This window comes from Simochromis diagramma, unplaced genomic scaffold (assembly GCF_900408965.1).
Source record: "Simochromis diagramma unplaced genomic scaffold, fSimDia1.1 OVJJ01000317.1, whole genome shotgun sequence".
Classification (NCBI taxonomy): Eukaryota; Metazoa; Chordata; class Actinopteri; order Cichliformes; family Cichlidae; genus Simochromis; species Simochromis diagramma.
In genome coordinates, this window is record NW_024386994.1 from 1,656,366 (window position 1) to 1,673,727 (window position 17,362).

General features: G+C 39.7%; 1 protein-coding gene across 2 annotated transcripts in view; it reads right to left on the minus strand.

The window, feature by feature from the left end:
• Window positions 1–2,534: 2,534 nt before the first annotated feature.
• Window positions 2,535–17,362, minus strand: part of LOC120739154 (RAS guanyl-releasing protein 2-like) — a 36,449-nt gene continuing 21,621 nt past the window's right edge. Inside the window, exons 10-17 of one of the 2 annotated variants that reach the window (XM_040040851.1) lie at window positions 13,410–13,484; window positions 12,940–13,059; window positions 11,901–12,016; window positions 11,662–11,803; window positions 8,838–8,874; window positions 6,027–6,185; window positions 5,090–5,152; window positions 2,535–4,198 (exon numbers count right to left, since the gene is read on the minus strand). In XM_040040851.1, the coding sequence (XP_039896785.1) occupies window positions 5,094–5,152; window positions 6,027–6,185; window positions 8,838–8,874; window positions 11,662–11,803; window positions 11,901–12,016; window positions 12,940–13,059; window positions 13,410–13,484 (708 nt within the window). In that variant the 3' untranslated portion in view covers window positions 2,535–4,198; window positions 5,090–5,093. Of the gene's footprint in view, window positions 4,199–5,089; window positions 5,153–6,026; window positions 6,186–8,837; window positions 8,875–11,661; window positions 11,804–11,900; window positions 12,017–12,939; window positions 13,063–13,409; window positions 13,485–17,362 lie in introns of both variants that reach the window. The other variant, XM_040040850.1, reaches the window with a different exon arrangement.

The following is a 17,362-nucleotide window of genomic DNA, read 5'->3' on the forward strand; positions in this document are numbered from 1 at the left end:
TCATTATCAAGGTCATTTATTTGCTTGTGTGGGGACTGTTGAATTTTGCTTTGAGTCTCCTTTCTTTTTCGGATTTTCATTCATTGCTTTAGTTTAAAGGTACAAAAAATGGGTACAAACACTTTTTTTGGTTTGGATATCATTAATTGGACCTTCTTGCTGGTGGAACAAGCGGCTACAGAAGCTGAATGTATCACAGTAGCACGGTAATGTGCTTAAACTTGAATGCATCTACAGTACAAGGCGGTATTTGCCCCTTGTCATGCTTAAATGTTACAGACTATCAAACAAATTATATTATTTCCACTAGCCACACCCCAGCCTGATTATTGCTAGATCTGTTTGAATCAAGAAATGACTTAAATAGAACCTGTCTGACAAAGTGAAGAAGGCTAAAAGATCTCATAAAGCAGCTTTTCAGTAGCTGAATGTATCAGTCATTGATCGACATATGTTCGAAGACATCGTGCCACAATCTAAAGAAACTCAAGAACCAGTCTGGAAAGGGTTAAAGAGCCATTTCTAAGCCTTTGGTACTCCAACAAACCAGAGTTAGAGCCATTATCTGCAAATGTAGCGCACTGGTAATAGTGGTGAACCTTCCCAGGAGTGTAAACGTATACAAGAGCGCATCAACAACTCATCCAGAGGTCACAAACGCAAAACAACATCTAAAGAACTGCAGGCCTCCAGGGTTCATGATTCGACAGTAAGAAAGAGATTGGGTCAAAATGATCTAATACTAACACAGCATTTGGCAAAAAGAGCAACATACCAACAGTCAAACATGGTGGCGGTGCTGTGGTGGTGTGGGGCTGCTTTGCTGCTTCATTACCTGAACCATGACTGAGACCATGATGGACCCTATGAATTTGGCCCTCTACCAAAAAATCCTAAAGGAGAATGTGTGACCATCAATTTGTTCCCTGAAGCACACCTGAGTTGTGTAGCAGGGCAGTGAAACACACCAGCAAGTCCAGCTGTGAATGGCTCAAAGAAATTGATTGAGATGTTTTAGCATAACTCCAAACTGGCCATTCAAAAGCTTGTGGTGTGTGTGGCTGGATGAAAACAACTCTTCAAAGAAGCATGGGCCAAAATCCCTCCACAGCGATGTGAAACACTCATTGCCACTTACTGCAAGGGCTTGATTGCAGTTCTTGCTGCCAAGGGTGGCACGACCAGTTATTACGTTTAGGTGGCAATTACTTTTTCACATAGCTTAATAAATTAGATCATCATTCAAAAAATGCATTTTATTTTTTTCTGGATGATCTCTGTCTCATTTTTTGATTTTGATTTTTTTGGAGGATGTGAAATATTTAAAGGTCAAAGAAATCCAGATGGCAGCAAATACTTTTTGTGACACTATTCTTGTGCGTGATAGACCAAGGTCAAAAGGCCAGGTTATCACCACATCACCTCTCCAATTCATCAGCTCATTTTTATTTGGCACAGTCCCTGATGAGAGCATTTAGCAGCATGATGACAGGAGGGATGAGATATGAGCCGAGCCAGTGGCTGCAGAAAGTCTACAGAAAACACGGAGCAAGGGCTGTGCAATCAGACACCACAACTGACTTCATCTCAGAGAATAATTACATGTGGCACTGACTCCGAGGCTCATTCAGGGCTGGTTATTAATGCCTATAATGGACAGGCAGCAGAGGGCACTGGATCATGGTCACATGAAGGGTGAATGAAATGTACAGTAGTACAGTAGTATCCTGTTTTGTTAAAAAGGACCTATTGTGCTCATTTCCAGGTCCATATTTTTATTTGTAAACTTGACTTGGGCAGTCAAATGAGCCATGGCTCATCCTTATTTACCTCACACCGGGGTGTGGTGCAGGCCATCAGTGTGAATCGAGTGACTTTAGCTCACAACCCTTTCCCTAGCCAACTGACAGAATGAGCTGTGTGCCCTAAAATGACCTTATTAGGGTTATCCTCTGACATCACACAGAGTCAAGAGTAGAAAATAAAGCTTTTGAGTCACATGGGTTGCTTGTATATATCCTAATTGTATATATCCAACAGTTTATGCAGTACATTAAAAAACTAGGACCATAATAGGTGCAATATCTCAAAGACCTTTTTTCAGTTGCTGTTAAACTGTCTGTTGGAAAATACTTGAATTTGGAATCGTAGAAAAACGTTGCATTGATATTTTAATGTGCTGCAGGCCATACATGCTACATTAAACTGGGCCGTTTTGTATTAAATGTGAGAAAGTGTTCTGAAGTTAAGCATGTTTGCAGCTAGTGTTAACTAAATGATTTCACATCTCCACTCTGCTAAACCTCTTTGTCTGTTTTATTGAGCTAAGCTGATCTTGAATGGACAGATTCAGACAGGGGAACAAAGAGCTCCCTTTTTATGAATTGTGAAAGAATATCTTTGATGTTTTACTTGACACAATTGTTCAATTTTTTAAAAAAAGAATTTCTTCTTCACCAAAATCGCCAGCTTTCATTATGAAACATTATCTGTATTTATAGTAACAGCACAAAGTTTAAGTAAAATCAACCATCTTTAAGATCAAAGCAGCTGCTTTAATTTAAAGTGTTCCCTGCTCAAGTAAAAGAAGAGAAAGATTTATGTGAATACACCTTTGATTCAGCATACAAAGTGAAAAGAGGACTAAAGCAAGACAAATTTTACTGTTAGTATCATTATTATTATTATTAGTCACAGAATCTCATAACAAGAACACATATTAGAAAGATGCCTGCTGCATTTAATACTGAGGAATCATGTAGAAACAGACCACGAGGAATAGCATGACATCGTTCCGAATAACAGCAAACATCCAATCGTCAGGCAAGGAGTGGCACAGGACAGGCATATTCGTTTTTTTCTTTGTTTTTTTTACCAAAAAAATAAATACCAGCAAACTGAGGAGCCTCATTCAGCGACAAACTGGCAGTTGAAGCAAACGCCACTCAAAGTCTGAAGTCATCTCTCCACAGGCACCAAGAGACAGAAACATTTCCTCTGTGTGGAATTTCAAGACATCATACTTGCTAAATAAACGAAAAGTTGGCGTGCTACGTAAAAAAAAAAAAATTACAAATTTAAAAATAGAAAAAAATATCTGTCAGGAGAATACGAGGAAGAAGGAAGAAGCATGCAGATTATAAACAGCGAAAATACAACTTGCATGGAAACTTCTCAGGAAAATGTTTTTAGAAGCTGCTGTCAAATAAAAACGGCTCCAGTTCTAATCTTGGTCTTTTGATTATTTCATTTATTTTTTTCTTTAAAGCTCTCAACGCATTTACTGGGAAAGAAAAATGGGCTTCTTCATGTGACAGCAGCATTCCTGTTTCTGCTACATTCACAGTACTGCAGGAGGATGGGTCATCTGTCACTGCACTGGTACAAGACAGTACTCTATACTGAAAATAACACCAACCGCAATAACTATAGTTACTGATATTCAGGTAAATGTGACGAAGAACAGAACATTAATTAAAGTCCATCCTAATTACAGCCGTCGCCACGGTTCTTTCAGCTGTTTCCTTTGCTGCCGTTGTCATCGCACTTCAGACGGGCACCACAAATATTTTATCTGACATCAAAATTGGTCCTATTATTGGTCCGCTGAAATGTATTTCAAAACAACAAACAAGAGGAGAGGGGGGGAAAAAAGTTGAGCTTCCCACTTAAAGGAGACTGTAGCTTAGTCTGGGTGGCAGCTTTACATTCTTGGCAATAACAGCACCTCTTTTATGTTTTAAAGAAAAGACAACTGCGCCAATCTGCAGTGTGCTCAAATTTACAAACTCCACTGACGTGAACATTTCACCAAGAAAATACAATTTTGTGGATTTTCTTTTAAATATATATAGATATAGATATATAGAGAGAGCGAAAGAGTAAGTATTTAGTAAGTATTTTACAGTAACACTCGTGGCCGACACAGAATCAAAATGCACATCTTTTTTTTTTTTCATAGAAATCATACAGAGACATTCGGTTCACACTGGTCGTCACATTCCTGTGAGTCGGGCAGAGAGGAGTGCTGCTGCAGCGTGTGTCCACCGTGTGGCAGCATGTAGGTATCCTGGATCGTGTTCAGTGCAATTTCTCCTCAGCGCTGCGGGTTGTAAATCTGACACACTGTAGCACATTCTCCGTCTCGCTCTCGAAAGGGGCTGATTTGGCTTCTCGAACACCGACCGTAGGAGGGATTCTAAAAAAGAGCCAAGATCTGTCACCGGCCTGTTCATCAAAACCGCTCTTCAGTTCAAGACTCCTGCAAAGATTTGTCATACACTGACAGTCAGACGATGCTGTGTAAAGGCTGTGGGAAACTGTGGTAACGGTGAATAATTGCACTGTCTCTCTTCAAGGGAAGACCACGAGCTAAGCAAATCAGGCACGAGTCTGACATTCCCTGTGTGTAACTTGGTGTGAAATACTGTGGAAATGTGCACGATTTTATTGCACTACATCTGTAACGCCTTTAAGTGACCTTAAAGGAGTAAATATTATCATTATTATTTCAGTATTATTAATCTCCACATATTTGTTTACTTCTCACAGAGATCTCCAGGATGATCTCCAATACCATATCTGGTCCTTTTTATGCACTCTGATACTTTTCGTTTTTGTCAAACTCAAACTAGTTTCACTTCTGTGGGAATAAGCTGAGAAGAGAAGTGAACTTTCATTTGAGGTTTCAAGCCAGAAAGGGATTAAACGACAACACACTGGTGTGTTTTCTGTGCGGTTGCATGGGTTAAGTGGCTTTAACAGGAAGAGAAATGAGTTATGCCAGAAAACTGGGAAATATGTACGCATGTTTGAAGGTGACCAGCAACTCTGTAGCTAATTAACTAATTCCACACAATTTGTTATTTGTGAAAGAGCTACAGGTTGATAGCCAGGCTTTTAATGATTACTGTGGTAGCTGACAGACTGTGTCAGGTCCTGCTGGCTTTACAGACAACAAGAATTCCTCCAGGTCAAAATGGAAGCTATGAACTCATTTAATTAATTAGGAACATAACTAATCAGCAAAAACATATAAAACAATTATCTATTAAACAGCAAATAAGCGGTCAAAGTGCACCTCTCTCACCTGGTTATAGATGGACATCAAATACTCCTTCCTCCACTGCCTCTATATCCTCCTCAGCAATTACTAGTGGGAACAGAGAAGGTGAGGGCAAAGAAATAAGTGGCGGTTTGGTCAGCCATCTGGAAATGCAAAGCATCGCCTAAAACCCAGAAATGTGCGGCCTTTGTCTATTTACCATTCCCAATTCATTCGTCTGGCAGCATTGTGCTGCCCACTGATAGAGCAGGTTTGCACTGATACAGAATTGAGCCAGGCAGGGCGCCACTTTTGCTAATGTCTGATGAAAACACTGCCTTTATGAGTCACTAGCCTCACTGTGGTGGACCATTTACATTTCCATTGCAAATTACACTCTATTGTTGGAAGAAAACCCTCCAAATGTCAGCTCCCCATACACTCAAAGGAAGACAAAAGCCCCCATCAAAAAGTGGAGGTGTTGCAGTGGTGACATGAAGTCAAAATTCCTCCGGGCTACACTTGTTTATCTTTGATGCCTGCGATGGGAGATTCTATTTTATCAGCATGAGGGGTCAAACTTTAAGGTCTGTGCACATATCAAGCTAGCTGGTACTGTATTCATTCCTGTGAGAAACAATATTCTAAAAACAAGTAACTCGATGCTTGAAAAATACACTTATTCTGTGGGGGCTTTTTGCTTATGCCTGTAGGCCACAACCAGCAGCAGGTAGTTGCATAAGGACCATAGATATATATATATATATGTGTATGTATATATATACACCAGAAATAGGAGGGCTGGCTCGATCCAAAAAGGCTGAAATGGATCAGAAATGTTATAAAAGACAGTTATCAGTGGAATCACAAATCATTTTTTAATTTTTAATGTAATACGTATTTAGACATGTGCAGGGGTCCATTTCAGCAATCATCCTCTTGGAAACATGAGGGATGCTAGCTGCATGTAGATGCATCTTACCAGTGTTCTGCAGGCTGGGTGGGGTGTTAGCAGGAGGAGGGAAGCTGTAGGATCTGGCCTGGAGAGCTGGCGGCGCTTCATGGCTGATGCTCTTGGTCCTCTTCCGGCACTCAACAGCCAGCCGGCTTCGGCAGGCCTTATGGCAGTTGACCCCGCAGGCTGCAGTGGGAATGTTCGCACGATGGGAGAAAGATGGAGGCAGGGACAGGTTTCGGGAGAGGAGGAGAGGACGGGGGGATCGGAAGGGAGGGAGGGACAATCGGCGAGAGAGCAGGCGAGACAGGAAGAAAGGATGAGAGGGCCAGGGGCGAGAGGAAGATGGAGGTGGAGAAGAAGGGTCAGACAAAGGGACGGGTGCAAACTGATGAGACGGGGCAAACGGGAGAGCTAACGGTGACAGTAAAGTGCTTCGACATGCTGTACAGACACACGAACACTGGCACATGCACACGGTAAGGCCGACTGTGCCCGACAACAGCTCTGTCAGCTGTGGGTAGTCTACAAGGAGAGGAGTGATGGGTCACCCAGCAAGGCAGCAGGAAAGCACCTGAGTTACTGGAATCCACGGCAACAGAAATCTTTCCTGGTTCATTTCTTCACTGTCACTGGTGGTAGTCACCTGACTTTAAATAACTATAAAGTGTGCAGATAAGCATCATATCAAGAGAAGAAAACAGTAACAACCTACATAGTGGCAATATAACTAATTTTGATCATACTGGGTTTTTTTATAATGCTTATTTCTTTAACTCACTATGAATTTTTCATTCTAAAATAATTATCACAGATATTTGTCAGTTCCCAAATAATGACACATACCTATCAGTCTTTGCTTAAACTCTCATGTACTCTCATGTCTTTCCAATGTATATGAAGCTATAAATGTTGCTACTTTTCCCAGTCTTCATGCTATGGTGAGCAAAGCAGCTGGGGGATGACAATTCAAATTTAACAAGGAGGTCTTAGAGCAGTCTTAAGGTCTAAAGCAAAAAAAAGAAGCCTACTTGCTAAAACGTCAAAGAGATAGAAAGAAGCAAAGATGTTTCTGTGATATGGATGTTAGAATGCTGGCATGAGCACAGCCCCACATCTGTTCAGACAGTGAGAGGTTTCTGATTCAAATCTCAGTAGCTGACATCTACTACCCCATTACACACACCAGACAACCCACACACATCAAGAGCGCTCCTGCACTGCACTGCACTGCAGTGGGTGATTCATTTCAATTATGTGCCTGCCGGTCTGTCTACCTCCCTGAGTTTGGGCTAACAATGGTAATGGGGATGAATGGCTGTGGGGCTCTCTCATTGACTTCCCCTGGTCTCATTAATGGAACAAGCCAGAACTAAAACTCTCAGTCAGGCTCACAGAATGCACTCCTGTAGAGTGGAGAGGACACGGGAGAGTGTGAGGGTCAGTGGTGTGTATGTGTGTCTGTATACACAGAGAAATGCATCGATCTCTTTGTGTGGATCTGCTTGTGTTATTTTTTAAAGCAATCACATGCTTGTCTTTGTATTTTAATAACAAACACAAGTTAAAGATTTAAAGCTCCTTACATAACTTGCCTCATTCACGCAAGCACTTTTTGCTACACTTTTTCTATGTACCAGTCACACAACAGAGAGCAACTTGGTGTTAACATCTTCCCCGAGGATGTTTGACATGTAGACTGGAGCAGCTAGTGATTGAACCACCAACCTTCGGATTAGCAAATGACCTGCTCTACCTCTCCTGAAGTACTAATCCGAGTCTCCCATCCAAGTACTAACCAGGCCCGACAAGATCGGGTGTGCTTAGGGTGGTATGGCCGTGACCTAGTCAACATGGCGTCATCATGAAAAATAAGAAATTACTAATCCTTAAAGTTGTTACACTAATTCAAACACAAATATCTGTATTTGTTAACACATGTGTCCTTTTGTTCTCCTACTTAGACCTCCAAAGCTCCAAGAGAACAACAAAGCATTACATCCTGCGATACACAAGGACTCTGCACACAATACAATACTACTGTGAGGTTTGTCAAGCTGTCATTGCATTAACACAATACTTAACTTCTTCTAAATAATGAGATATTCACGCTAGTAACTGAACAAACTGTGTAGGCAAGGCTGACTGAGAAATCTTTGCAAAAACCTGACGTGGAATTTAGTTTATGCAACACAGAAAAAGCAGGGAAACGCCATCTATGAAATATCTGCCCTACCTTTCTCGCTCAGATGTCTGAGCTGTATCCAATCACTCCTTAAAAGACTACAGCAGATGGAAACTAGGTTTATTTGCATTTTAGATCCGGCATCATGTCCAAACCTTTGCTTGACATCTGGAGAGCAACATATTTGTTGCAAATTATTTAGAGAGTTTAACGTCTGCAGATCATCACTCTGCTTTACAACATCAGCACGGACCACCAACAGCATGTCCACAGAGGGGGGGTGGACAAGCTGCAAATGTGTTTAAGAAGGTAGCCGGCCTCTGTGTATGTGCATTTGTGAAATGAACCAGCTTCCTCAAACACAGGTCCACTTGGAGGCCTGAAAGGGCAAATAATTCTCCATTGTGTATAGTGTGCTCTCCGGTGATGGAGTTTATCCAGCTGCTTAAGCAGAGGGCTTTGAATATAATTAAATGTGTGATATGTTTGATGACATTTACTTAGCACTCAAAAATCTGTGGAAGGTGCAACAGATGGGAATCGATGGCTTCAAAAAAAAAGGCACTAATTCCTTGAAGCTTGTACCCTTCTAGCTAGAACAAGTTTATTTGTGCAGAAAACAGCGAGCAAAAGCTGAACGACTCCTCTCTTACCTTTACATTTGTAGCCTTGCTTGTAAAATCCCCAGATCTGGAAAAAAAGAAAGAAAAGAGAGGGGAAAAGGAGTGGGGTTGGGCATTAATCCTGATTTTATTTTGTTTAGGTGCTTTATATAATGAGGTAAAGACCCTACAATAATACAGAGAAAACCGCAACAAACAGGCAACTATGAGTGAGCACTTGGCAAAGCACGGCAAGAAAGAGGTACAATGAAGCAAAGAGACACGTAAGGTGTGAGAGCGAGATAGAGGGAAAGAAAGGGGGAGAGAGACGGGAGGCCGGCTGGACAGAGGGGGTGGAGGGGGACCGAGATCAAGCGGGATGCAGGGAGCGCACAGGCAGTGGGGGAACAATGACATGAAAGAGCTGAACTGGAGATCACACACCGCACTGGCACATCTGAGGAGGCACAAAATATCCTGACCTCTTCACGTACACACATACAGACACACACAAACCTACATGAATGACAGCAAAGCCACATACACCTGTAGGTGCACATTTGCACACTGACACAAAGAAAGTCTCTCTCACACACACACACACAGCCAGAGGCTTTAAAACAAAGAGAAGTTAGTTCTGAGCAGAATATCCAAACACAACTATCATCACAGCCCTGCCTACGCTGACTGACCTTTAAAGCCTCTGTAGACGCTAAAACACAACACACTACAAACAACAGCTGGAAACATGCTGGTTTTAATTTAAGCTTTGCCACCTCTACTGGCTGTAGTTACACATTTGATATTTAAAAAATGCACCGGGAGACGTTTATGTTTCTATTTTTGAAATCATTTCTAGTGCCTCAGTTCTGAGTTTTGAACCAGCACTGACAAGCAGTGTGTATTTAATTTCTCAGGTATTTTAAGGCAATCTTTTATCAAATAGGAAAGTTCAAATAAGGGAAACTGTGCTGTCTTTAATGCCCCGACTGTAACAAAACTCAAATGTCATTCTGTTCCTGCTAAATTGCTTAACACAAAAAAAGTGACAGAAGGTAAAATTTGGCTTTTATACGACGAGAAAAGTTTCCATTTACCATTCTACTGAATTCCCATGAACCTTTTTTTGTTATTGCCATTTTATTTTAAGTATTTTCAAATGAGGGAACAAGTTGTTTTCTAAGTGACTGACATCGGCCATTATTGTGGAAGAAATAATGGAAGAAAATGTGCAAATTTGGAATTGGAATCACTTTATCTAGACAAGCTCAAAAGTACCCTATTTTTTTGTCTCTAGTGGAGGAAGGGGGTTAACTGATCGAACTAACATTTTAGTCTGTCAGACAAAATAATTTGCAGTAATTTATGTTATGCACATAAGTAAAAAAAAAAGAGCACACATCCCACGCTTTCCATGTGCACACATGGAAAAACAGGGACAGGGAGAGCAGCAGCATGACCCTGTGCAGGACGCAGCAGGCAGGAAAGCCTGGTGGACGGGCACGCCTCTTTCAGTCAATTATGTTTAAGGCTGTGAAATCATTTGCAGTAAAGCATCACTGTTCACTGTAAATGATTCTCAGAGTAGACGCGTTATTTTACATCTTTCAGAATCAGGCTCAGGACTGGGAGTTAAACTTAACATGTAGTTTTTAACGTCCATTATTATTTTTCAGTTTGTAGACACGCAGCCTGCAAAAGATCTGTGACTGTAATGAGATATTTTTATCTTTTGTCACAAGGTATGAACACTCTCGTAACTCAAAACAGAATAAGAGATGCAGCATGCGTCAAAAAGCCTCGATGCATCACTCTGTGTAATTTCTCTTCTAAAACTTGTTTGAATCTTTTCCAGAAGCCTGCTGCATCCTCCTGAGATGGAGAAGCTTGCACACGGTGCATTGTCGGCTTGCTTCTGTAATCTGTAAGCCAGTAATTAAAATAAAAGACCAAAGAAGAATGCAGGCACCACAGCACCAGACTGAACATCCTTGTGTGAATACCGGTGACTGGACGCTGGTGTTTACAGAAGGCCCGGCTGGAATTGTACAGCATGTTTGAGGCAAGTGTTGAAAAATGTGCTGCAGGAAAATATTTTGTTTGCACAGGAGCCAAGAGGAAAGCAGACAGATGAGGAAGTGGTTGGTGTACAGTATCTACCTCTGCCACACACACACAGATATATCCAAAGGAAGAGGCAGACTGCCAGGGTCCTTATCTTTCCCTGCTCTGTATTCTGAATTTCCCCCATGACGATTTAAAAGTAACAGACTTTCCCCAGAGTTTAACGTGCTGCTGTATACATGTTTAATTTTAATGGAAACACATACGGTTGTCTGTACGTCTCTCTCGAGAATTGGTCCGCTTATAATGCAATATAAAGAAATGAATGTCTCTACTTCAACATTAAAGGCCTGTTCTCATTACAGCTTAGTCACTGTCTGTGTCTCAATAACACAGAGATCCTTGGGGGACTTTTGGGAACGTTGAGGGCCAGAGGACACACACTCACACACCCTTAACACTGCCACAGACGAGGGTTATCATCTCACCCAGTTAACTTCCTCTCATATTTCCCAGAATGCAACTTCAGCAGTGTGTGGCTGCAGCTCAAAGTGATTGCACTACCCTGACCTGACAGGAGGAACCTTAAAGAGTTGTGCTACCACGGCTTGACAGTGACAGCCAAGACAAATAATGAAGTGCATGACACTGGGGCATTTATAAATCATACAGCTGAGTCAGTGCCTAAAATCGAGTTTTTCATGGACTGTGTTTCATGAACATTTTAGGATGGACTGAGGTCAAAAGCAGAATTATACACAAGCTGAAAAGATGGCTACTGTTTAAGTTTTAGGCATAGATGTTTACTCACAAAGCCAGCACAGTGTTCACAGAACGTGGGCTTGACATAGGTGGTCTCAGTGAAAGTGTGGATGAAACCCATCTTGCAGTTCAGCAGAGAGCTGGCTTTCATAAAGTAGTCTATCATCTCCTCCCTGCTGATCTTCCCGTCTCTGTAAGAGGACGCAGAAAGAGATGAATGTCACAGAAAGCAGATTGTAAGTTGGCTCAGTCTATAAAGTGCTTATGAATAAAGCTACAGATTCTCACTGGTTCTTGTCCAGTTCTCCAAACTTGCTGAGGTATGGAAAGTTGTTCCTGATTGCTTCAAATTCATCCCTGGAGATATTGCCATCGCCATCTGTGTCAAAGTTCTTGAAGACTGACTGAAAAAAAGAAAGATGTCAAGTAATTAGGCTGTTTTTAGGGAAAAGTGATTACTGTGATTGCCTGAAAAATAACACAAAAATTTATGTATTTAAAATTTAGATCCACAGATTTGTCCATGCATGAGCTCTGCACCAAGTTTCACAACATTTTCTTTTCCATCTTTGGTCATATATCTGCATTTCACTTGTTTATTGTGTAGTTTTGATAAATTAGCAGTTCTGATACTAACACCTATAACACCTCTCAGAGCAACCTAAAAAACAAAATGTTCAAACTGGGAAACAAGTATTCCCCTCCCTAAAAGGCAGAGAAACCCACAGCATCACAGCAGGTCACATTTATTAAATAATGTTGATTGTCTTTAAACTTTATAAATATATATATATATATATATATATATATATACAGTAGATAGAACAAAGCTAACACTTTGACTGGGTGACAACCAACTTAACACATCTGGAAAATAACATTTGCTGAAACAGAATTTTACAGACAGAGTAGATCTGTCATGCAACTCATTTGCAGATGTGCATTTGTGGGGAAGAAGTTACCAAAACACATACGCCCTAGTTATGGTAGTTATGGTTTGTGCTCTTATCGGAAAGCAAGACTAAAAAAATACACTCTGACATTTGCTAAATCTTTGACAAGCCCAATAAAATGTAGTAGATCAGACTCATGCAGTCTAAAAGATGATTTCATAATCCAGCAGTTTGATAATGAAGAGCACTGGTGAGCGTTATTGTTTTTGAATTAATCATTTTAGTGGTAAAAGCATAGAGATGTATCAGTTTTTGAACTTTTGATCTCTGACAGTTGTGGTGGTGAGTACAGCCACAGCTCATTTTTATCCTTATCCTTGTAGCACCTCTCAGGCTCTGAGAGATGTGAATATGAAGGGAGCAGAGAAACTCACTTCCACCATCTTCTCTATGTGTTTCTTGATGATCGTGGGGTCAGCGCTGGGCTTCACTGAAACGGCCCACTCATCAATCATACTGGGCTTGGGATCAGGTGCGGGGGCAGGGCTGGAGTTCTGCTACAGTTGATGAGAAATCAGAGACCATGAGATCAATAATAAACCAGGGAAGTGAAGCAAAGAAAGCTGCCACACAGGGCAGAAGTCAGGAATAACCTCGGTGGATCAGAATGAAAATACTTTTTGAAAAAGATTTCCAGCGTAACAATTCTGATATTTTAATATCTTAAGATAAATATTGTCTACAGTATATTTGTCTGAAATGCAGGCAGTTTTAGACTGAGGTTCAGAAGGCACGCTTAAAATCACCATTATCTATCATAGCAAGTCTGTAGAAAAGCAATATTAGTGCATGAGAGGTGAGGGGCTGGGAACACACGGGATGAGTATATCACCATGCTGCTTACCACTGGCTTGCGTGGTTCCCTCTGTAAAGACATCTGATAGATCTCCTCTTCTGTGTGGTATTGGTCCAGAGACACCTGCACAAACAGCCAATGTGAAAAAGGCACGTGAAAAAATTCAAGTAATTTCCATTAATCAGGTAAAATCAGGTATTAACACCAGCAGTTATTTCAAATAAGAATACTTTTATTTCTTAAATGTAAAATACTTTTTCTATAAACATCAAAAGTAAAGTTTTTTATAGAGTTACATTTTGGTTCATACCTTCCAAATCAGTCCTACAAAACCTAAACTAAAGGCTAAAATATTGTTTGCTAGCTAAAAATATGACATTTTGAGACATCAGTGGTTTACGCTAGCACTGCAGCCTGTGTCTAGTTAGCTATTAAAGTATGAACTGTGTTAGCAAGCTACTGGAGTTAGCTAAGGCACTATACATATTTAAAATGGTAAATGGCCTGTATTTGTATAGCGCTTTACTAGTGCCTAAGGACTCCAAAGCGCTTTACATATGCAGTCATCCACCCATTCACACACACATTCACACACTGGTTTGATTTGATTTGATTTGATTTGATTTTATTGATTAGCATTCAAATATCTCAGTGAAGACAGAACAAAGATCTACCACAAAGCAAGAAAGCATGAGACAAGGCTAATCAAAAGGTATTGGCTGAAGCATTTGCTTATTACCCTTTTAACAAAAGATCTTTTTGCATGCAGCTCCTGTACACAGGGCTCGAAGCAAATAATAAAACAAAGCAAAAACAAAACAAACAAACAAGAAAAAAAAACTTTCCACCTTAGATAAGTAACTACATCAAAGCAAAAGAATCAAGAGGTTTTTTTTGTTTTTTGTTTTTTTGCTCTTTTCATTCTTGATTTATATATTTTTCTAATACTCTATTTTTAAACATATTTTTAAACAAGGAAAATGAACTACACCTTTTTAAATCACTGTCATAACTACTCCACAGGTTAACTCCTCTAACAGAAACACATCTCTGCTTTATTTTTGTCCTCATCTTGTTTTTTTTAAAGAAATCTGTTCCCCTTAAGTCATATTGACTCTCTCTGACTTTGAACAGCTTCTGAGTACTGGGGCAAAGCAAGTTATTTTGTGCTTTATACATTATCTGTGCCATTTTATATTCAACTAAATCATAAAATTTCAGGGTATTCAGATTAATAAACAAAATGTTAGTTGGTTCTATATAGTTTGATTGGTTTATAATTCTTATAGCTCTTTTTTGTAACTTGAAAATAGGAAGAGTGTTCATTTTATATGCATTACCCCATATCTCCAGACAGTAAGTCATATATGGAAGCAACAGAGTACAATAAAGTGTGTATAATGATTTTTTGTTCAGGACATGCTTTGTTTTATAGAGAATAGCAATGGTTTTTGACATTTTTGTTTTCACATGGTTTATATGAGACTTCCAGCTCAGCTTATCATCAATTATCACTCCAAGAAATTTATTTTCGTACACTCTTTCAATTTCAATTCCATTAAACCTTATTTTAGATACATTTTTCATTTGTCTAGTGCCAAAAATAATCAATTTTGTTTTCTTTATATTTAATGATAACTTATTTACATCAAACCAGTTTTTTAATATATTTAACTCCTTTTCCGCTGTAGTCAGAAGCTGTTCTAGGTCACTGGTGAAGGCAAGCTACATATTTAAATGTAATGAGAGGGGAAGACCCAAAAGTCTTTCGCTTTAATGTGCAGAAACATCATAGCTTAGAACTAACATTTGAGTTTGGAAAGCTTATATAAATTTACTTTTTGGTTCTTTGGTCTGTTAGCAATTTGCTGCAACACTTAGCAGCCTGCAGCCATTTATTGTTGCTAGCTGACGGAACTCAAAAGAAGTCACCTAATATTTCATCTGCAAACCATTTCAGAACACTTGTCACCTGCTATATATAGTGATATAGAGTAACTGCATGCTTTCGTTCTGAAAAATATATTGCCACGTTGTCTGAGCGCACACCATTTATTGCAATCTTTTGCTAATTACTGCCCACATACGCACATTGAAACCTTTTATTTAATGGGCATTGATCCAGTTTCTTGTATGGTGCAATATAATATTGGATTCTTTAATGGAGGCAAAGGTTGTCATCACTTGACTTGTGTTAACTCTAAAGTCACATGATGTCAGCTGAAGTAGCTCCATTAAGTGACTTACTGTCAAATGTAGTTCAAAGCTGAGAATAGTCAATAAACATGGATCTATATGCATCTGTTAATTTGTAAGTTTAAAGACAATGTATAAGCTTAATTACTTTATATTGTGAAAATTTAAAACAATAGCAATAATCCAAACACCTAAATCCAGGCATCTCATAACAACAATTTGTTGAATATAAATGTATTCACATATAGTTTCTGAACGCATCTGTCGAGTACTTAACACAAAGACCCTTTCACACAGAAACATATTTCTCAGAAGACCTGTTAAGCAGAGTCATCTCTTGCGTACAGAGCCATTATAGCAACAAGTGAGAGAGCAGCATCTATTTTTTGCACTTGTAAACACCATAGACATGTGGCATATACGGTCTATGGTTAACACGTTTAGGTCTGCTGCTACACACGTACTCGTCTACTGCATCCACGCTTGGCCTCGTACACTTTTGTTTTCCTTAAGTCCTACTCTCTCACTGTACTTGTGTGTCTTGTGTTTTAGTCAGCTGGGACAAAATTGCTAAATTATTTTCTTTTTATTGAACCGTGTCATTTCGAAGAATTTCAGACATTTCAGGGAAAAGGTTCAGTTGCAAAGCAAAGTACATCTGAAAAGCTGAAGAGAAAAATAACCTGCGTGGTTTGCTTATTTTACCTGTCTAAAATAAAACATGCCTTCCCCTTTTCATTATTTTGAAGGATTTATTGACTTGCTTTCCATCTTATCGCTGCAAACCCAGCAGGCCTCATGCTAGATCAACTCCAATATGCACTGGCATAAGATAATTGGATATTGACTCTGTCCAGCAAACTTTTTCTCTTGCCTCTCAGCTCCAGAAGCTGTCAAGTTATTTTCTTTTATTTTCACAGGAGAAAAAACGAGAAACCAGCTGCAATCTCACAGCAACACCTGCTACCAGTAATTGATCTCCTAGGATTGTTTAAATTCAGAAAGCGCTCAAATTCAGGAGATTCTTGTCTGCATCTGCCAAAAATACTGACATACACACACACACACACTGGGTTGTGAAGTTGTAAAATGCCACTACCACCTCAGCTTTCAAACTAAAGAGCAGGTAGCAACAATTAAGGTATCATTCTCACTCACTGTTACATGATATTACAGTACACCCACTTTATTTCAAGTGGATGTGTAGTAAAATATTTGCTTAAAATATATTTCTTTATACTGACTTATTTAGTCATTGAGGTAAATCCAAAACATTGCCTTTTGTTTAAAGTCCAGTTATATTTTGGTCTGAATGCAAATCAGTTTAGTCTGTTTTCCCTGGGTAAATTAAAAACAGCTGAGGATATCCTCACTGCTGTATATTTCCTGTGTGCTACTGTGCTCTCTAAAAACCCTCTCATTTCTCTCTCTATCAAAATGTTTGTCAAACCACAAATTATGAGCCATTTCCTTTTGTTGTTGCCGAGTGCCACTAGTCAAAGCAGATGTCACTGACTGGCACCATGGTAACATTGGTTACAGTCTTGCATTAGCCTGGTAGGGAGGTGTATACTTTTTACTTAGTTTTTTTTTTTTGTCTTTATTATTGTAAAACTACAAAACAGCCCAGTCCAAATGAATGTGGTCTCAACTAGTTATGTGTATAAAGCAAACCTGTCCACAGAGTCAATTTGTTCCATTCCAGCCACTCTGCCAACATAGGCCAGACCAAAGATCAGTCAAAGGACATCAGGGACATGATTGCAGCCCTGCACATGGCTGGAATGGGCCAGAAGACCATCAGC